A 23270-nucleotide genomic window follows, 5' to 3' on the forward strand; every position below is an offset into this window, starting at 1 on the left:
GGTAAAAAAAACCTTGCACGGACCCTGGATTTCCAGATGGAAGGTAGACTTTAAATAGACATACAGTCAACAGGTCGGGATTGGTATGGAATCCCGGCAGTCAAAATATCGACGCCGGAATCCCGATTGCCGAAATCCAGACCGGGGGGGGGGGGGAGTGGATCCCCCTCCCCACTTGCAGGCTCGCTGCATTCGCCACGCTAGTTTATTCCCCCTCTATGGGTGTCGTGGATTTCGGCAGTTGGGATTTCGGCCGCCGGGATACTAACTGCATCCCAACAGGTCAACACTGTATGGTCAATAGATAAACAGGGTTAAAAGTTGACCATTATATGGACTTAGGTTGACAGGGTCCAGAAGTTTAACATGCATATGGTCAACATAGAAAATGTTTTCCATGGGTTTTTAAGGTTATGGTTAGGAGTTAGGCACTTGATGGAGGGTTGGGGATAGACTATGGTTGGGACAGTTAGGGTTAGGCATAAGGGGGAGGGTTCAGTTTAGAATTAGGGTTCAAATAAAAGGGACAATCTTTTCTGTGTCAACCATTTGTATACCAAATGTTTGACCCTGACGACCGTATAATTATCAACTTTTTGACACCGTCGCCATCAGTTGACTGTTTATATACTGTCGATCTTTTAATCGACACCTGGTTATTGCATGGTCTCTAATAAGATGGTGCATGTTGGTCACCAAGGTGGGCCCTTTCTGATTTTCGTGAGCCAGATGAGAAAAACAACCCTTTGATTTCACCAGTAAAAAGTTTTGTTTCCAATACAATACCTTCCCGGGGCACGGCAGAGCGTCATTGTAAGTTGGAGGAGGAGGCACCACTTAGAGTTGGCACTGCTCCAAGCGCTACCTCCTCCATAGTGTGAGTGGGAATTGGGTCGACCCGATTGAACCTGTACACACCGCAAAGCAACACTGGAACGAACCAGTAAGAACCCTTCTTTTTAACTGGTTCGTATTGCTGTGTTGCTACCATTTTTTTGTAATTAGGTGCAATGTGAAAGGAGTTTTAGTGTTTATTAGGATAATGCAATTTCTGTGTTTAAACATGTGGTGCTCTGGTTTAAATTCCCTTTTTAAGTGTTGTGCTATACACGCATGCTCTTCCCGGTCATTGTTCCGGTCACATTTGCGGTGTTTGAGTGTGTCCCATTGAACAGGTGCTCAATCATCTTTCACGCTGTTGTGACTCTTGAATAAGTTTAAAGCGCCATCTGATCACGACACACGTGGCATTGATACACACGATTTCCAGAAACTAGTGGCATTATTCTAGGCTTTTTTGCTTTAGTTTTCATTCCAGTTTAATGTCCCAAAGTATGTTTTGAAGCTCAGTACACGTTGCATTTTATTTATTTATTTATTTATTTGTATCTGGTGCTACGAAGATTGGCCGCAAATTATGACTCAGAAATGCGTTTTTTGGTTGATGTGTTCTATTAACCTGACTGAAAGTGTGAGAAATGTGAACATTTTTTTGGCATTTCCTTGCAAATTACGGTCACCTTCTCTGCTAGAAATAAATATATGCTGCAGATCCTGTACTGGAATAGGCAACTGTTGCGAAAATTAATGGCTGCTGTAGCCATGTTTAGTGGGAGCAGGCCCTAATCGAGAACAGTTTTGTATATAATCATCCAGTGTAATATAATTATTGTCATTGGGATGGACGTTATTCCAGAATAATAACCGCCTGCTTTAAAAATAAACATTGTTACTACAGCTAAATATTTATTCCACATGAGGCTCAGGTTGCTATAGAACAGCTGGGCAGTTTAGCCCTGCTATGATAGTTGTTGCTGCTTCCATTGGTGGTATGGTGTTATTGTGTGCTACATTATATGGGTAATATATATATATCTGTTTTTTTTTAACACATTCAGAAGTGTAGTTGATCATTGTTCTGGTCATGGACAAAGGATTACAATTTAAAAACCCAAGTGATGGCTATTCAATAACAATTAACTAGCTGATGTGCCCAATTTCTACCAGGCAAAGGTTTGATAAATCAAAATAACTGCCGTATTAATTGTCACCCGTGCTCAAATATATCTATCCTTTAAAATCTGGACCATTGATGTACTGTACCTTAAGGACGGAGGTTGTTGGAAAACACTGGTCTACTGTAACTTGGTTTAATCCTCCTGAACAGAACCAATATTTAGCTTGAACTGACTCTGTTTCCCTTTTGCTTTAGGTGCAGTGTTCCTGGCGAGTCTGCAAGGCTTAGCACTGAATGTTGACCCATTGTTGTACACATGGCTCTTGTACCAGCCTCAGCGAAAAGGCGACAGACAACCTCAGCAGGTAACAACCATCATCATTGTCTAGTCCATTCCTCATCGGTGCTGTGAATCATTCCTCTAGCATGCCTAACAAGACATGGGTTTAGGCCTTTTGACCAAAGCTATGTTAAACACCTAATTTAGCTTACTCATAGCATTCTGAAGGAATCTGGCCCGCAAAACTATTTTGGCAGTGTTGAAGTCTAACTCAACACTTAAAATGTATCTAAAAAAATGAGTTTATGATACTAGACTTTGGCAGAGGAACAAAAATTGTAAAATTCAACTTTCCCTTTTCTTTAGGGTGTTAAAAGAATTGTCTGTTGAATAGATGATCCAGTACACTGGTTTTCTCATGTTCCCGATAATCCTCCTATCACGGTTTTATTTCATCTCCTCCCCACCCTTTTTTTCTGTGATGAGGTGTGTAGAAGATATCTTCCGATCAGACGCTTTCTACAGCAATTTCCACATATTATACTGTGTGGGCTGCAATCGTTGGAGGGAATAGGGTTAACTCTACAGGTGAATGGATATAGCATGGGGACTGATGGTGGGAGCATGCGCAAGGTCATTTCTGTGCATATGCCGGGTGCGTGTGGCCATGGCTCACGCACCAAGGCTGTGGCTGGGGGCTTGGGGCAGCGGCTGATAGTCGTGTCCATGGGAACGCCAGCGTTTGATGGGCGTTTCCTAGGGTTACCACCTCATCCCTTTAATTCTGGACACATATTAATAACACAGGTTCTGTGGCTGTTTTAAAAAAAAAAAAAACAGTTGAAATGGAGTCTTGGAGTCAGACAGCCACAGAACCTGTGTAATTAATATGTGTCTGGAATTAAAGGGATGAGGTGGTCACCCCCCTAGCGTTTCCATAGTAATCGAGCCGTGACGTCGTTGCCGCGCTGCTGACATCAGGGGATGTCAGCTGCCCGCCCACTTCTTCCCGAGGGTGCACACAAATCTAAGTGACCTGAGCGTCACTTAGATACGCGTACATGTTCCGCATCATTCGATGGCCGCCACACGCTTCTAGTGGGGGGCAGCCAGGCCACCGTACGAATTGTGAATCAACCAGAATAATCCCCATAGTCTGTATATTTGTAATGGATAAGATCATTGTTGTTGTTGTAGTTTCCATATAGTACCATGAGTGTATAACTAATGTTTGCTGGAATTTCATGGGTTATAAAAATAGATTTCATGTACTGTATTTATATTTGGATCACAATTATTTACATGTTATAGGACATTGATGTCTGTGTTAATAATGCCGCTATAAGGTTGGTTATACAATGCTGACAGATATGTGGAGACCCATCTGTTGACTGGCATACAATACAGTGACCCACCTGTTGATTGGCATACAGTACAGTGAACCACCTGTTGACTGGTATATAATTTAAGGTCATACAGTCGGCAGATGGCCAATATAAAGGTCTGCAGTCAATAGGTCGAACATTGTTGGTCGACAGGCTGCAGGTAACAGACACACAATAAAATGGTCCACATACCTTAGGTCGACATATGCAAAAGGTCGACATAAGTTTTTCATACTTTTCTATCCAAGTCGACATAGTCTTAGATTATAACAGTGTGGGAGGCACCATGGTCATCAGATCACCAGATCAAGGGGAGCGAAGCAAACAGTGTATGTCAACATTGACACCTCAAAAAAAGGTGTCGATTGCATGTTTTGAACTTTTGACCCTGTCAACCTAAGCAGTGTCAACCTTTTTCATATGTCCACCTATGTCCTGTAGACAATTAGTGGTCAAACTATTGACTGTCCACCTTTTTTTTATTTTTTATAAATGCTTAGTTTAGTCCGGCTTCAAGTTGTTACTGGATGAGAAATACAATACATGTATTACAGAGCCCCAAAATACTGTATACATTCCTATGCTTGACCCTATGACCCATACCCAACTCAAGTGACTGGTATAATGTGGATACCAATCCATTGACTAGTATTCCTATCTCTTAACTAGTGTATTTAGTGCAGAGCCCCATCTGTTGATTAGTACATACAGTGGAAGCCCATCATTCAACTGGTGTACACTAAGCTCAATCTGTTGACTGTTGTGTAAAATCGGAGACCCATCTGTTGACTAGTGTATAAGGCTAGACCTATCTATTGACTCCATGTTGCTGACCATCAGGCTGATGACTTCTCTCATCTCAGTCAGTGATTCAAGGAGTCTGAAATATCTGTTGCATTGTCTGTTATATTAGACTCCTCCCATCATTTTGTGCCTCCACAATGCTGCCACGTATGTGCCGTCTGCTGACCAGATGTGATGACCTTCTGCAGTAACTTGCTGGGGTCCTGTAACTATTTTTATTGTCTGATGGGGTCCCAGAGCAAAATAGTTTGAGGACCCCTGGCATAGATGGATACATGCTTGCAAGTGTGTCAATTGGAATAATCACAATAAGACAAATATACACACATGGCACAGTACTGATTTATGAGGCTGTCACTAGTCATGGGCATCCACAGGCTATTTACATGGACTAACCGCGAGGTTAGCTCTCCTCCAGTTACCTGTCACTTACCCCTGAAACCTTGTACATGGTTACACAATTCACCCACAGGCAATTATCCACATACAATCAAGTATACAATTTAGTACTATCAAGTATATGTCCGCAACTGATAACTCTCATCATATTCACAAAAGTCAACATACTGTAATGACCATGTCAGCATCCTGCTATCAAAATTCTGAATATTGAATATACAATAAAAACCTGCTATCGCTTCACGAATACATTCACAAACAAAGCCAGAGAATCCCCATTTAAACAAAAAAAATAACTATATTTACTTTATTGAAGCACCAAGAAAATCCAATGTCTATCCTTACGTTTGAATTGAACAATACACGAAGAAAAACATCAGAGTGCTTCTTTTATTTGATCTCCCCACCTGATGCCCTCCACCCGTTACCTAAATAGGCACCCAACAGAAAGAAGACATCTGCAAGGGAAGCTTTGGGCAAAGGAGGAGACTGGAAAGGGTTCCTACTGGCTAGCACTGTGTAACTCTGTTCTCTGCCTGCTCAGAATTACCAACAATCTGCTTGGAAGAATTGGTTATACTTTATGTAGTATAAAGTATAAACCTGAAGCAGTCAAAGCCAAGCTTGGATGTAAATGTCATTCCTCCTCTATGACTTCATGACGTTCGTTTTCTGCAGATATCTGTTGACTTGTATTGATGTTTAGCAAAAGCCAGGAACAAATGAAACCAAACCCAATACTTGTAAGTGCTGAAACGTAATCATTCAGATATCGCAAATAAGTAACAGATCAAGTGGCCCGATGCCAGTGTCCACATACGATGATTAGCGTATTGCAGATTTCTTGTTTACGAAGATCCTTTGTATACCTATGGAACTGCACGTGTTCTGATTCCATAATGCAAGCCATGTCAATAAATAGACTGTTGATCTTAGCTGACCCCTTTCTAGGTTAACAGCTGACCTTAATAGTCACTTAACTAGTCAATCAAGTAAGTCAATGAGCCATGTTCAAAAAAAAAATCCTTGTTTAAACACAAGTCAATCAGATTAGTGGTTACAGACTGACACCTATGTCACCGCTCTATTTGGTCTCATTTAGGGGCAATTGACCAGTTTAAAGACAGCTTGCAATATCATTTAATTATTATTTATTTATTACAAGTTTCTTATATGGCGCACACATATTCCGCAGCGCTTTACAGAGTATAGTTGAACATTCACATCAGTCCCTGCCCCAGTGGAGTTTACAATCTACGTGCATCTACACTAACACACGTTAATACTTGATCAGGCTTAATTAATCTGCCCTGATATTCACTAACCCAACGTTATTTTGACCCCGACATTTAGTTCTTTATTTCTCATTTCTAGGATTCGTCATTTTATTTTACAAACCTGCAAAATAAATAAATACATTTATATATATATACAGTCGGGCAAAAAAGTATTTAGTCAGCCACCAATTGTGCAAGTTCTCCCACTTAAAAAGATGAGAGAGGCCTGTAATTTTCATCATAGGTATACCTCAACTATGAGAGACAAAATGAGGAAAAAAAATCCAGAAAATGACATTGTCTGATTTTTAAAGAATTTATTTGCAAATTATGGTGGAAAATAAGTATTTGGTCAAAAACAAACAAGCAAGATTTCTTGCTCTCACAGACCTGTAACTTCTTCTGTAAGAGGCTCCTCTGTCCTCCACTCGTTACCTGTATTAATGACACCTGTTTGAACTCTTTATCTATATAAAAGACACCTGTCCAACACTTCAAACAGTCACACTCCAAACTCCACTATGGCCAAGAGCAAAGAGCTGTCAAAGGACACCAGAAACAAAATTGTAGACCTGCACCAGGCTGGGAAGACTGAATCTGCAATAGGTAAGCAGCTTGGTGTGAAGAAATCAACTGTGGGAGCAATTATTAGGAAATGGAAGGCATACAAGACCACTGATAGTCTCCCTCGATCTGGGGCTCCCCGCAAGATCTCACCCCGTGGGGTCAAAATGATCACAAGAACGGTGATCAAAAATCCCAGAACCACACGGGGGGACCTAGTGAATGACCTGCTGAGAGCTGGGACCAAAGTAACAAAGGCTACCATCAGTAACACACTACGCCGCCAGGGACTCAAATCCTGCAGTGCCAGACGTGTCCCCCTGCTAAAGGCAGTACATGTGCAGGCCCGTCTGAAGTTTGCTAGAGAGCATTTGGATGATCCAGAAGAGGATTGGGAGAATGTCATATGGTCAGATGAAACCAAAATAGAACTTTTTGGTAACAACTCTACTCGTCGTGTTTGGAGGAGAAAGAATGCTGAGTTGCATCCAAAGAACACCATACCTACTGTAAAGCATGGGGGTGGAAACATCATGCTTTGGGGCTGTTTTTCTGCAAAGGGAACAGGACGACTGCTCCGTGTAAAGGAAAGAATGAATGGGGCCATGTATCGTCAGATTTTGAGTGAAAACCTCCTTCCATCAGCAAGGGCATTGAAGATGAAACGTGGCTGGGTCTTTCAGCATGACAACGATCCCAAACACACTGCCCGGGTAACAAAGGAGTGGCTTCGTAAGAAGCATTTCAAGGTCCTGGAGTGGCCGAGCCAGTCTCCAGATCTCAACCCCATAGAAAATCTTTGGAGGGAGTTGAAAGTCCGTGTTGCCCAGCGACAGCCCCAAAACATCACTGCTCTAGAGGAGATCTGCATGGAGGAATGGGCCAAAATACCAGCAACAGTTTGTGAAAACCTTGTGAAGACTTACAGAAAACGTTTGACCTCTGTCATTGCCAACAAAGGGTATATAACAAAGTACTGAGATGAACTTTTGTTATTGACCAAATACTTATTTTCCACCATAATTAGCAAATAAATTCTTTAAAAATCAGACAATGTCATTTTCTGGATTTTTTTTCCTCATTTTGTCTCTCATAGTTGAGGTATACCTATGATGAAAATTACAGGCCTCTCTCATCTTTTTAAGTGGGAGAACTTGCACAATTGGTGGCTGACTAAATACTTTTTTGCCCGACTGTATATGTGTGTGTGTGTATTTTTTTTTTAATCTCCATTATGAAAATGTTTTTGTTTTTTTTCTTGTTTGTTTTTTAAATTCTTAACCAGTGACCAATCCTGCTTGAGCTGCTGGTCTGTAACTGAACCTGTGAAACACTTAACTGTGTCCGTTCCACCATTCACCTGCCGAAATGTGCAACACCGCAGTGTTTATTTTCTCTCCTCTGCCCCCGCAGCTACTGGGATCCGCTCATCTTCCGCCACTGTCGAAGAAGAAGGAGGATGAGGTGTCAGTTGGCAGCGTGCCCTTGGCAAAGCAGGCATCGAATCAGCCGTCTGAGTATGCCAGCAGCCCTGTCAAAACAAAAACCGTAACAGGTATGCTCTCTTCCATAGCTGGGAAAATACATATCAGGAGCTTTTAGTGGGTCAGCTGTGCAAACAGTCTCAGCCACCTTTGGGCTTTTCACAAATAGCCCCAGTGTTAGAGATTTCATGTTTTTATAATTAAAAGCCGTCCTTTTTTTATTATTATTTTTACAGCTCATGTTATGTTGAGTTTTTTTTTTCTTTCTACATAGCCTACAAACTTAACTTTTTCACTACATGTGTTGTAAAGTAACTTGTATCTTTTGGCTCAATGAGGTGCCCTAGTTGCTCATTATAATGGTGTACAGCATTGAGTAAATTAGGTTTTAATTTAGAATAATCTGCATAATCCGGTTGAGACAGTCAGATGGTTTCTTCTCTACCGTTGGAACAAGTGAGTTTTTGGCCATCATGTGTCAAGCACTTTATATAAAATGATAGCACCAAGCAGACTAATTGCTATGGGAAACGTAAGGTAAATATACAATGGGTGTTTTTGACCTGCGTGTATGGCCAGCTATGAGGTGCACATCGCTGGGCGGAAAATCGCTCACTGCATACACGCCGAGCGATTTTCACCAGGGTTAATAACTTTCCATAGTAGAAGACTATGGAAAGCCGTTCACTCGTCCTGTCAATAACGGAAATGGATGGAGGCGGATAACGATGATGCGGGAGCGCACATCACTGCTCATAGCCCGGCCATATACTAGGCGGTTTTAGGATGAAAGCAGCTCAAATGGCAAAAAGTGAGCCTTTCCGCTCAAAATTGACTAGTGTGTATCAGCCTTTAATCTGTCACCTAGCTGGTCCACAGCCGTAGTCATTACTAACTGTCACATTTCCCAGGTCACCTAGCTGGTCCTTAGCCGTAGTCATTACTAACTGTCACATTTCCCAGGTCACCTAACTGGTGCACAGCTATAGTTATTACTAATACCCCTTTTACACCAAAAATCCCAGATCCGAAGGATCCAAGCCAGGTCGGATCCGGGATTTACTCCATTTACACTGTGGTGCCCACCCTCAGTGTAGACGGATGCGGCGCTTGGAGATGACATCTCCAAGCGCCGGGACCGCGGTGATCCACGCCTGATACACCGATCGCCGTGCTGGGGGCAGCCCAACACCAAGGTAAGTTGCTGGGCTACCCCTAGCCATCATCTGTGAGGTGAATGGATGCAGCACACAGGCATCCATTCACCTCTTCCGCTGGCGCCGCTGCTGTCTGCAGAGTATAACAGACAGCAGCGCAGGCTGTGTGTGCCCCCCGTCCAACCTGTGGACGCTGTGGTCCGCAGGTTGTACGTCCCCCATTGATGTAAATGGGAGTCGGGTCATCTGACCCGGCGTACCCATTTACACCCCCTTTACCCAGGTCAGGACCTCTGTAGAAGTCCTGTGTAAAGGGACATGGCGTGACACATTTACACCGCCTCTGACCCGGGTCTGACCCGCAGAAGACCAGGGATTTTGAGGCGGTGTAAAAGGGGTGTATCTCACATTTTCAAACCTGCTGCGTTCATTCCTACTGTACATCCACAAGTTACTTGACAAACATGGACTGTTGGTAGATCTTGAGGACAGGTTTGGCCACCCCTTATTTAACCCCTTCCTGACACAGACAGTTTTTGCCTTCCTGACAGAGCCCTTTTTTTCAAATCTGACATGTATCACTTAAGTGGGGATAACTTTTTTTTGCTTTTACTTATCCCAGTGATTTTGAGATTGTTTTCTCGTGACACATTGTACTTCAAATTAGTGGTAAATTTGGGTCGATACAGTCTGTGTTTTTTTTGTGAAAAATACCAAAATGTCGTAAAAAAATGGAAAATTTAGCAATTTGCAAAATGTTAAATTTTCTGCTTGTGAGACAAATAATCATACCACTCAAAATAGTTAATAACTAACATAGACCATATGTCTACTTTATGTTGCCATCATTATTTCAACCTCCTTTTAATTTTTTTGGACACTAGGAGGCTTACAATATGAATAGCAAATTCTCAAATTTTCAAGAAAATTTCAAACACTGATTTTTTTAGGGACCAGTTCAGTTCTGATGTGACTTTGAGGGACTTGTATGTGAGACACCCCCATAAATGATGCCATTTCAAAAACTGCACCCCTCACAGTATTCAAAACAGCATTTTGAAAGTTTGTTAACCCTTTAGGTGTTTCACAGGAATTAAAACAAAGTGTAGGTGAAATTTCAAAATTTCATTTTTTTTTGCAGATTTGCAATTTTAATACATTTTTCTAAGGACCACAGTAGATTTTACTAGAGAAATGTGACTAAAAATTGATTTCCCCAATTCTTTTGTTTTCATAAATATCCTATATGTGGCCCTAGTGTGCACGTTTACCAAACCACAGGCTTCATAATAGAAGGAGCACCTACTTGATTTTGGAGCCTCCTTTTTATGAGATTATTTTTTAGGCACCATGTAGGTTTCTAGGCACCATAAGATGCTAAAATTTAGGAACCCCCCCACAAGTGACCCCATTTTGCAAACTACACCCCTCAGGGAATTCATCTAGGGGTATAGTGTACATTTCAAACCCCCAGGGGTTTCACCAATTGTGGTACAACTGGGCAGTGAAAATGAAAAATTAAATTTTTTACACAAAAATGCAGTTCTGGCTCAAAATTTTTCATTTTCACAAGGAATGAAGGAGACAAAGCACCCCAAAATCTGTGCCCCAATTTCTCCCGAGTACGGCAATGCCTCACATGTGACCAAAAAATACCATTTGGGTGCATGGCAGGACTCAGAAGGGAAGGAGTGATTTTTGGATTTTGCAGCTCAGATTCTGGTGGAATGTTGGTGGGTGCTATGTCGCATTAGCAAGACCCCCCAAGCACCAATACAGTGGAACCCCCCCCACAAGTGACCCCATTTTGCAAACTACACCCCTCAGGGAATTCATCTAGGGGTATAGTGTACATTTCAAACCCCCAGGGGTTTCACCAATTTTGATACAACTGGGCAGTGAAAATGAAAAATTACATTTTTTTACACAAAAATGCAGTTCTGGCTCAAAATTTTTCATTTTCACAAGGAATGAAGGAGACAAAGCACCCCAAAATCTGTGCCCCAATTTCTCCCCAGTAGGGCAATGCCTCACATGTGACCAAAAAATACCATTTGGGTGCATGGCAGGACTCAGAAGGGAAGGAGTGATTTTTGGATTTTGCAGCTCAGATTCTGGTGGAATGTTGGTGGGTGCTATGTCGCATTAGCAAGACCCCCCAAGCACCAATACAGTGGAACCCCCCCACAAGTGACCCCATTTTGCAAACTACACCCCTCAGGGAATTCATCTAGGGGTATAGTGTACATTTCAAACCCCCAGGGGTTTCACCAATTTTGATACAACTGGGCAGTAAAAATGAAAAATTACATTTTTTACACAAAAATGCAGTTCTGGCTCAAAATTTTTCATTTTCACAAGGAATGAAGGAGACAAAGCACCCCAAAATCTGTGCCCCAATTTCTCCCCAGTACGGCAATGCCTCACATGTGACCAAAAAATACCATTTGGGTGCATGGCAGGACTCAGAAGGGAAGGAGTGATTTTTGGATTTTGCAGCTCAGATTCTGGTAGAATGTTGGTGGGTGCTATGTCGCATTAGCAAGACCCCCCAAGCACCAATACAGTGGAACCCCCCCACAAGTGACCCTATTTTGCAAACTACACCCCTCAGGGAATTCATCTAGGGGTATAGTGTACATTTCAAACCCCCAGGGGTTTCACCAATTTTGATACAACTGGGCAGTGAAAATGAAAAATTACATTTTTTTACACAAAAATGCAGTTCTGGCTCAAAATTTTTCATTTTCACAAGGAATGAAGGAGACAAAGCACCCCAAAATCTGTGCCCCAATTTCTCCCCAGTAAGGCAATGCCTCACATGTGACCAAAAAATACCATTTGGGTGCATGGCAGGACTCAGAAGGGAAGGAGTGATATTTGGATTTTGCAGCACAGATTCTGGTGGAATGTTGGTGGGTGCTATGTCGCATTAGCAAGACCCCCCAAGCACCAATACAGTGGAACCCCCCCACAAGTGACCCCATTTTGCAAACTACACCCCTCAGAGAATTCATCTAGGGGTATAGTGTACATTTCAAACCCCCAGGGGTTTCACCAATTTTGATACAACTGGGCAGTGAAAATGAAAAATTACATTTTTTTACACAAAAATGCAGTTCTGGCTCAAAATTTTTCATTTTCACAAGGAATGAAGGAGACAAAGCACCCCGAAATCTGTGCCCCAATTTCTCCCCAGTACGGCAATGCCTCACATGTGACCAAAAAATACCATTTGGGTGCATGGCAGGACTCAGAAGGGAAGGAGTGATATTTGGATTTTGCAGCACAGATTCTGGTGGAATGTTGGTGGGTGCTATGTCGCATTAGCAAGACCCCCAAAGCACCAATACAGTGGAACCCCCCCACAAGTGACCCCATTTTGCAAACTACACCCCTCAGGGAATTCATCTAGGGGTATAGTGTACATTTCAAACCCCCAGGGGTTTCACCAATTTTGATACAACTGGGCAGTGAAAATGAAAAATTACATTTTTTTACACAAAAATGCAGTTCTGGCTCAAAATTTTTCATTTTCAGAAGGTATGAAGGAGAATAAGCACCCCAAAATCTGTGCCCCAATTTCTCCCGAGTACGGCAATGCCTCACATGTGACCAAAAAATACCATTTGGGTGCATGGCAGGACTCAGAAGGGAAGGAGTGATTTTTGGATTTTGCGGCTCAGATTCTGGTGGAATGAATGGTGGGTGCTATGTGGCATTAGCAAGACCCCCGAAGCACGGTGAAATTATGAACCTAATAATTCATAGATGTGTGGTATATTTTAAAACACTCCTTTATACATAGGCCGGGTTTGTCGGGGCAAGTGTCACACTGGAAAATAGTTTGCTTTCTTATTCCCTTTTTATAGCAAACTTTGCACCTTTTTTGTGTCCTGCCCTTTTTTCCAGTGGAGGGGATTTCATCAGGAAAATGCTGCCCTGGTACAATACGGGGGCCAGTACTAGAAGTACTGGGGCCCTCTGCCTGCTGGTTCCCAAATATTAGGCCCTTTATGACTTCCTCTTGAAAGTGCATAAATGTCCCCCTCTGGCCGGTAGAACGGAATAGCACGTAAGCGTTATACAGTGCCATCTGGATGATATACACGGCCAGCTTCTTGTACCAGATTTTTTGTTTTCCGCAGGGCACTGTACGGCTTCAGTATCTGATCTGAAAGATCCACTCCGCCCATGTACCTATTGTAATCCAGGATACAATTAGGTTTTGAGGTGTGGGTACTGGTACCTCGTACAGGGACGGAGGTGGTACTGTCTCCGTGAATTGTTGTCAGTATAAGGACATCCCTCTTGTCCTTATATTTGACCAACAACATATTTTCGGTGCATATTCCCCTGCTTTCACCCCTTCTCATTACTTGGGCAATGTGCGTTTTTGGGAGGCCTCTTTGGTTCTTGCGCACAGTACCGCAAGCTGCTGTACCTCTTGAACCAAGGGCCTTAAACAGGGGGATGCTAGTGTAAAAGTTATCCACATAGAGGTGATAACCTTTATCCAGGAAGGGGTGCACTAAATCCCAGACAATTTTTCCACTAACACCTACGAGGGAGGGGGGGCATTCTGGCGGTTCAATTCTTGAATCCTTCCCTTCATATACCCTAAACATGTGGGTGTACCCTGAGGTGCTTTCACACAGCTTATACATTTTTATGCCATACCTTGCCCTCTTACTGGGAAGGTACTGGCGGAATTTAACCCTTCCTTTAAAATGTATAAGGGACTCGTCTATGCAAATAAATTTTTCAGGGATGTACATCTCTGCAAATTTGGCACTGAAATGATCAATGACCGGCCTGACTTTGAATAGCCGGTCAAAGGTGGGATCATCTCTGGGTGGGCACTGTGCATTATCGTTGTAATGCAAAAATTTAAGGATCATCTCAAAACGAGCCCGAGTCATGGCCATACGGTAAAATGGGGTGCTGTACAGAACATCTGTACTCCAATATTGCCTAATTTCTGGCTTTTTTACTATGCCCATATGAAACACCAGACCCCAAAACGTCATCATCTCTACTGCATCTACAGGGGTCCACCTAGCAAATGATGACGTGGGGTTTTGAGCAATAAACTGCTGGGCATATAAATTAGTTTGGTCCACCATTAAATTTATAAAATCATCAGAGAAAAATAATTTGAAAAAGTCAATTTCTCTGAGACCTGTGGAATCAAATTGGATTCCTGGCATGGCCAAAAACTCAGGAACCTGGGGCTCAAAATTGTCTGGTGGTGGGGTCCATACGAGATCAATTATTGGGGGGGGGGGGGTCTCAGCTGCTCTACGGGGGCGTCTTTGAGGGGGTCCCTCATCACTAGAGGAGGAAGAGGAGCTTAAGATGAATCCTTCAAATTCCCCGCTTGCCTCACTGGCTGTGTCAGAGTCAGAGGCAAGCATGGCATATGCCTCCTCCGCTGAATACATTCTTCTGGATGACTGGGATGACATTTGGGATGCCATTTTTATTTTTGTGTTTCTGGTAGTGAAATGTTTCAACACGTGTATAGTGTAGGGGGGGGTACAAACTTTATTTCAACCAGGGGGGTATGTAGTGTGTAGTGTGTATGTAGTGCAGAAAAAAAAAATACTTTATACAGGAATTTGATCCCAATAAAAACAAAAAAAAAATTGATGGGGTTAAAAAAAAAAAAAAAAATTGAAGGGGTTAAAAAAAAAAAAAAGGTCCTGCGCCAAAAATTGAGCACAGATGTTGGTCAGTAACGTCCGTCACTGAACAGCGCTCAAAGGCAACAGGAATTTGATAAAAAAAAAATAGATCAACCCTGTGCCGAAAAAGCTGATCAGTGATGTACGTCACTGATCAGCGCGCAGTGGCCACAGGACACCCACAAAATCACAGTGTGTGTAAAAAAAAAATTAAAAAAAGACCCCACAGCACCCTCAAAAAAAAAAAAAGGTGATCACTGATGCGACACTGATTACCAGTGAGGGGCAGCAGGTGCACAACCTTTGGTGCAACTGACAGTGCAACTGGCAGCAACTGACAGGTATATATATTAAAAAAAAAAACCTCTGCACCCCCAAAAAGTTGCTGATCACCTCAGATATAGTGATCAGCACAAAAGGCGGGGGCAGCAGACACAAAATATAGCACTCTATCACTCTCTGTCACTATCTCTCTCTATCTCTCTATCTCTCACTATCTATCACTCTATGACACTGCAGCAGCAGCACTGACAGTTATATTTATAAAAAATAACCCCTGCACCCCCAAAAAGTTGCTGGGGGTGCACAAAAGGGGGGCAGCAGACACAAAATATAGCACTCTCTATCACTCTCTGTCACTATCTCTCTCTATCTCTCTATCTCACACTATCTATCACTCTATGACACTGCAGCAGCAGCACTGACAGGTATATATATTAAAAAAAAAAACCTGCGCCCCCAAAAAGTTGCTGACCGGTAATTTATACTGATCAGCACAAAAGGGGGGGCAGCAGTCAGTTATATAAAAAATATATAGCACAATCTGTCACTATCTCTCTATCTCTCTCTATCTCTCTATCTATAACTCTATCACACTGCAGCAGCACAAAATATAGCACTCTCTGTCACTATCTCTCTATCTCTATCTCTCTCTATCTCTCTCTATCTATAACGCTATCACACTGCAGCAGCACAACACAGGAAGTCACAAGTAGTAACAGGATCCAGGAAGCATCCAGCACGCTACAAGCAGTGATCAGGTAAGTATTTGCAAGGATCAGGTCAGTATACTACGGCAGATAGGCACGGTGACTGCACTGCACGCAATTCCAGACCGGAATGGCGTCTGCAGTGCAGTCACCGTTAGTTTAAATCCCCCTCCATGGCTGTGATTGGTTCGTCGGTCCGACGAACCAATCACGGCCTTTGGGGGCGGGCGGGGTGAGGTGGTACTTTACAGCACCAATCACCTCCGATCCCTGTGTCACCGGCGAACGTTATTCGCCGGTGACACAGAAAACGCTGTAATTGGCTGTTCACACTGAACAGCCAATCACAGCGATCGCCGACGGGTGGGCGGCATCGCAGCCCCCCCTGGGCATGCAGGGACATGTCTGCTGTCAGGGACAGCAGACATGTTTAAACTGTCACCGCGTCTATAGACGCGGTGACAGTTTAAAGCCATGACGTACATTTATGCCATGTGTCGGGAAGTACTTCCCGACCATGACGTAAATGTACGTCAAATGTCGGGAAGGGGTTAAACAGTCCTTTTTGGCAAATAGCGCTACACCTTCAATATTGAAAGGAAGATGTGACAACGCTATGTCACCTAGAACTAATGGCGTTTAGACTCACTGGGCTAAATTTACTAAACCTTCCAAAAATGAAAAAAAAGGTGATGAGGACCATAGCATCCAATCAAATTCTGTCTATCATTTCTCTATAGCATTCTAAAAAATGAGAGAGATATTCTGATTGGTGCTAGGGACAACATTACCTTTTTTTCATTTGTAGTAGTTTAAGTAAATTGACCCCTGGGATCCTATTCTGCAATGTAGTTTTCATTGTTTTTCTTGCACTTTAGTTGTGGTTTGCAGCTTAACCTTTCGAGTCTAGGAGCTTCATAATGGGATTTGGGGGCTGTACAGTGGGAGCAGAACTTTGCAGCACTAATACAATACTATTAATACTAATAAAACGACGTGTATTTTGGACAGGAGTACTTTCAAAAACTCTGATGTTTTTGCATGCTGCTCTTGTGCGGTAGGGACTACAGAACACAGGGACAGCACAAAAACTGATCTGTAGGTTCATGTACTGTAGGTGGTACACAGTCAGGGCTCAGCCAATGGCCATGAGAGAAGTACCATAGAGATCATGAGCTTCCAGAACTGTGGGGTAAATGTATGAAGCTTGGAGAAGTGGTATCTATCCCATAAATACCGATATGTGCAAGGTTAGAATACACCAGCCAATCAGCTCCAATATGTAAATTGACAGTTAGAAGCTGATTGGCTGGAGAATTTTCACCTTGTTCTTTATGGGGATAGATACCGCTTCTCCAAGCGTCGTACATTTTTCCCTGTGAGCCGCTGAACGTTTTCTCATCCCATCACTGCCACTATAATTCTCTGCAGGATATCTCATTATATAATAAGTCAGAAATATAAATATAATAAGTACTTCCTGACCTAACTCTGTTTAGAATTCATGATGAGTACAAATAAATACTTGATTAGACCCGTTGATCTAAAATATTTCTTTTGCACCAAAAATATTCTTCTATAAACATCAGCTGATCACAAATGGGAGCGAGCAATTAGACTCGGTGGGATCGTCCAAGATATTTTTAAATAGTAACATTCTGTGATCTCCGGAGATGTTTTCACAATTTGTGAGGGCTTTCATAACGGTTCACAGATACAGGGATCACTTCCACATTAAAGACCAGCAGAACGAATAAAAGTGAAAAAGTAATTAAGAAGAAATCTGTTTACATAGAGTCCTTCAGTCATTACTACAAGAAAGATGTGATGCGTCTTCTCCAGGGTGTGTTATACTGTGCTACTGACCATGTGCACTTTGCTCATATGGGTTGTGTTATGGCACATACACACAGGGTGATTTCACAATTTCACTAGATCGCTTAGATAATGCCCCTACATCGCTGCCTGTGTAGGGGCCATAGTGCATCACTATCGCCCTGAAATTAATATCCAGCATGCTCTATATTAATTGGTCATGGCCTCACTCAGACCACGTCAGCATCTTCCCGTGTGTTGGCCCCTTCAGCATTGCACCAAAGGGACGAATCATCACTAAGCAGGCGTGGACTTGTTTGCTCCCGTGTCTTATGATCACCACCACACTTTACTGTGGTGGCATCACCTCTACTATTACTATAGGATTTAGAAAGAAAAATGTTTTCATTTGGGACGACCCACATTTTGACTGTCAACCTAACTCATGTCAACCTAATGACCCTGTTGACCTAACCCATATCGACCTAGACTCATGTAGATTGTCATGCATGTTGACCTGGACACATGTCAACCAAAATGTTGTTGTTGGGAAAATAGAATGAAATTTAGTAGGGATGAAGTAGAACCAAGTATAGACTTTGCAACAAGGGTCTCAGATTCCTACACTGATGGAAGCTTTAGCTGTACGCAGTCTCATCTCTTCCCATTGTTCATCCTTTTGAAGACAGAGGGCAGTATTCAATGTGAAAGTTCTCCGTGCATGGAGAGTGTTTTATTTCGCTCTCCATGCACTCTCCGTGTTTTAGCGGAGATTCTCCGTGTTCCGGAGCCTCCTGCTCCCACTATTCAATGTGGCTGATGCTCGCCGCCACTCACGGCGAGTCTTAACCCCTGCAGCGGACGAGCGTCCGCGGCAGGGAGCTTTCAGGGAGCCGGGGGACGGAAGCAGCCAGAGAGATTAAAGTCTCCCTGGCTGCTCCAGAGGAATGTGGAGGGGAGGTGGGCTCCCCTGGACCCAGGCAGCACAGGCTGCCCCCCCCTATAGCCAGCGGGGGACCCAGTATTTACTGCACCCGATCGTGCATATTAACGATCGGGTGCAGTGAATATATGAAAATCTAATGAGCGGCTCGAGCGCTCCGGCCCCCTGCTGGCTGCACTGTGTAAAAAAAATAAAAATTAAAAAAAATATATTTTTTAAAATGAAATATATATTCATGTGCTATAAGCACATGAATAAAAATAACATGCCCCTTCACAGAAAAAAAACCCTGATTTTTTGACACCAAAATAAAAAAAAAAAAACCTTTTAGTTTAAAAGTTCACATTCCAGATCTCCATCAAAAGATGGAGAATTGTTACACGGAGAGAGACCGAGAAAATCACTTAGAAAGACGGAGAATATTTCACATTGAATAGGGTTGCTCGCTTTTGGAGAGCAAAATGCTCCGTCCAAGGCGAACAAAGCACAAATTCTCCATAAAACACGGAGAACTTTTCACATTGAATACTGCCCAGAGAGATTTCCGAGTCCCATGCAAACTCATGGAGATAACAATAGGATTTTGAAATGGTGTGGCTAACCTAAAACCCTTTAACAATTAGTCCTTTTGGTTACATGACCAACCATAATCATGCCATGTCTGACCAGCTTATGAGACCACTACATATTTTATAAAAGTGGACATTCCCTTTATAGTGACCAGTTTTAAATGCAGGCATCAGGTTAAAAATGTATTCAATGAATCTTTTATTGTTGTCAACATCACTTTGTCGTCATTCATTTATTATAAAAAAAACTGTTTATTAGCTGACAAAGCAAAAATATAAAATGAGCTGTAACTTATATAAAACAAAATGCAGTTCAAATTCCCGTATTTTCAAATATTATATATATATATATATATATATATATATATATATATATATAAGGAGTTTGCGGCCCGGCACTCCACTGTCTGGTCAGCTGCCCCGGTGCCCTTCCACAGAGGGATGGGTATAGTAGAAATAACGGATGGCACTCAGGAGACTTGTAAAACGTGCTGTATTTAGCTGTGCAAAAAAGAGACCAACGTTTCGGGGTGTGTACCCCTTTGTCAAGGTGCTGGACAAAGGGGTACACACCCCGAAACGTTGGTCTCTTTTTTGCACAGCTAAATACAGCACGTTTTACAAGTCTCCTGAGTGCCATCCGTTATTTCTACTATATATATATATATATATATATATATATATATATATATATATATATATATATATATATATATATATACATACATACACACACATTTGAAAATTGTATGACTTCGCAGTTTCTCTTTAAACACATTTTGCGCAGTGTATAGGTTTGCAGAAAGTTTTCTCAATCAATAATAATGTTTTTAAAGTTTTTATTTTATTTATGTTTTAAATAGAATTTACAGAGATAAAATTACTATACAGGTTGAGCATCCCTTATCTGAATTGCTTGGGACAACGATAAGGGATTATTCCGGTTTTCTGAATATTTTTTTTTTAACATACTCACCTGGTCCCTGGCGTCCACGTGGCCATCGGATTCCTCTTAAGTGGCATCTCTGGTCCCAAGGATGCATTGCTCTTGTGCGCCGGTGAGGTCAGCGTGGTGTAAGTCATTATATCATGTTCCTGGCCTATGGAATAAATTGGTATAACTCTTGCTGTCCGGATAATGCAAGTGGACGAATGAAACCAAACTTTGTCTCAACCTCTTGACTTGCAAAATAGTTATGTATCAGTGTTGGCTTTTTAATAAGATTGACATATCATTTCCTCATATGGTCATTAAAAGAATAATAATCTAAAGAAAAATCAAGGCTAGCTCAAGCCGGTCTCACATGTCAATCCACTTATCTTGTAAATCTTGAGATTATTTCATCATAACCTATGAATCAGAGGGGATTAGGGAAACTGTTATTGCGCATCAAAATTCCGGAAGGAAGGAAAGTTCTGTGCCTCTAAAATTAGCACCATATGCAGCCGTGTTTATCTAGCTTTTAGCGTGTGACACCTCGTATTTCATCTGTGATGACATCTGATGCTTAATGCCAGCCAGCTTACTTATAGTCCGCTTAACATAAACAACTAATATGTAATTTTTATCTATCTGGGATTTGTAATGATCACTTAATACTATTACATATTTTAGAATGATTGCACGGTCAAACAAGACTTGGTTTAGTAGAAATATTTATTCTTGTGGAAATAACAGAAACAACGTTGCAGTGGTCGTCTGCAAAAGGTCAACGTGATAAAATAATGCCCCTTACTAAAATGCAAATACTGTACAGTATGTAACAGATTTAGTTATTGCATGTTGGCGTATATTGCCACTAGTCAGGGAGGAACTGTCGGGACTCCAGTATCGGACAGATAGGGGGCCCAGGACTGGAGTATAGAAGTATCATTTGTAGAGTGCGCCGGCCTCCTCTCTTTTTATTTTGGTTTTGAATTTGTATCTCCCTGAGGTTTTGAATCTAGATTGGTTTTGCCAAAACCTTCCTTGTTGGTATTGGTTTTGGATCTGTACTTTTCTTTGAAAAAAATCATAAAGACAGCTAAAATCGCAGAAGTTGGATCTTTTTCTTTATTGTCTCCGTTGTTTCAAATATATTTATAGATTTTTAGTGCTGCGCTCTGCCTCAGTGTATTGGTGCCACAATATTAAATCAAACTATGCACATAGATCAATAAAGTTAAAATTTCTTTACTAGTTCATACGATTTACTTCAAAGTAAAAATATATCCTCAAACAAGATGCTATGTCACCTCCAATTAAACCATTAATTTAAGCCCCTAAAATGATCAATCTAATTATCATTTATTCAACTACAATAAAAAAATATGCAATGAAGTACTGTAGTTACATACACTCCACGCAGAAGGGAAACATTCATACATTAATTAGTAAAAATTAATCATATTGAACTTTAACTAAACATGAAGATTAAACCAGGCAAATCCATGAAAGACACACCTCAACAGTGTAAACATGACTGACAATCAAGAGAACCAATCATGAGTGAGGAAAAAAAACAACCAATCTGGACGGACACTAACCAATCAATGAGAAATGAACACTGAGAACAGAGGGACATTTAAACCCTCGGCAATCAACATACACCCATCTCCCTAGAAGAAGGCATACCAGCCGAAACGCGTTTGAGGAACACTATCACCATAAGGCGTAGCACCCTTCGGAAAGCTTTATCCACTGACCACCAATGATAAAAGAGGTACCTGAAGATTAAGCAAGTTTAAATAAGCGCAAAAAATAAGGACTAGTACAAGCGGGACTATTAGAAGCGCGACGCCGCAAAGTTCGTTTATTATCCTGAAACAATTCAAAAACATTTTCCTTTTTTTCTTTTTCTTTTCTTTTGAGGACATTGAACATGAATTTGGTCGTTTGATTTTCTTGTTTTCCATATATTGTTGATTTGATTATTTGACACAGCTTTAGATTTATCTCAGCTGACACGTAATAGAGCACACGCAGAATTAGGCCATCAGCTGTGACACATAATCGCACAGAACCTAATTGTGCCACTGTATACATCGTATAAACTAGTAAAGACATTTTAACTTTAATGATCTATGTGCATAGTTTGATTTAATATTGGGGCACCAATACACTGAGGGAAGAGCGCAGCACTAGAAATCTATAAATATCTTATGCCAGGACCACAACTGGATTGGGATGCCATGCTGCCAGTGTCATGTCCCTATAAAGAGAAAAAACCTTGTAAGTGACATAGGTCAAGAGAGCCATGTACACAATACAAACCGTTTAGAAGGCCAAAGTATTATGAAGACAAGACAATAGGAAAACGTTTGGATGTGCTTACATTTGCACGACTCAGTAATGTAAACAAGATAATTAATACACTCAATCACCATATCTGGGGTGCTGGAGGGATTTGACTACATTCAGGGCCATTGAGACAGCCCGGGTATTGAAGGGGACGTGACCAAATCTGTGAGGTGTCTCCATGCTCCCTCAAGAAAAAAAAAAGCAGGACGATACTATGTTCTGCAGTGGGATATGACCGTGCAAATGGGGACATCAGTTCTCCACAGCAACTAGCCAAGGCCCCCAATCTGCCCATTCAACAGACCAAGATGGGTAAGACTTTGCTGTCAGTTTAATAAATCTATGTTGCACTATGTTGAGCTATCTGTTTGTCTGCCCAATGTAGATGTAACTGCAGGTTTGTGGGGTACATATTGGGGGCTTTATGGTATAATGTGAATAGTTTGTACTACAATGCTGGTAGTATTTACAGCTTATGCGGCTGATTCGGATGCAGAACTGCCACAACTGCCTCTTCTACATCGTCTGCATCTTTATACAAATCCTGGAGATTCTGAGCCTACTGAGCTGCAGACGTGCTATTCAGTGACATATACGCTTTCAGCACTGTTACCATGACACGTGCATCTGTCCAGCGGCCTCAGAGGAAAGCCCTCTAATAGCCACAGCTCAGAATTGTG

At 41.8% G+C, this 23270-nt stretch overlaps 1 protein-coding gene across 5 annotated transcripts in view; it reads left to right on the forward strand.

Moving 5' to 3' along the window:
- The window catches only part of VPS13B (vacuolar protein sorting 13 homolog B), a 790826-nt gene that overhangs the window by 325453 nt on the left and 442103 nt on the right, over positions 1–23270 (forward strand). For all 5 annotated transcript variants that reach the window (XM_083186988.1, XM_083186990.1, XM_083186987.1 and 2 more), the window contains exons 20-21: positions 2213–2322; positions 8080–8221. In XM_083186988.1, coding sequence (XP_083043114.1) covers positions 2213–2322; positions 8080–8221 — 252 coding nt within the window. The remainder of the gene's footprint in view (positions 1–2212; positions 2323–8079; positions 8222–23270) is intronic.

Source organism: Crinia signifera, chromosome 5 (assembly GCF_055691185.1).
Source record: "Crinia signifera chromosome 5, ASM5569118v1, whole genome shotgun sequence".
Lineage (NCBI taxonomy): Eukaryota > Metazoa > Chordata > Amphibia > Anura > Myobatrachidae > Crinia > Crinia signifera.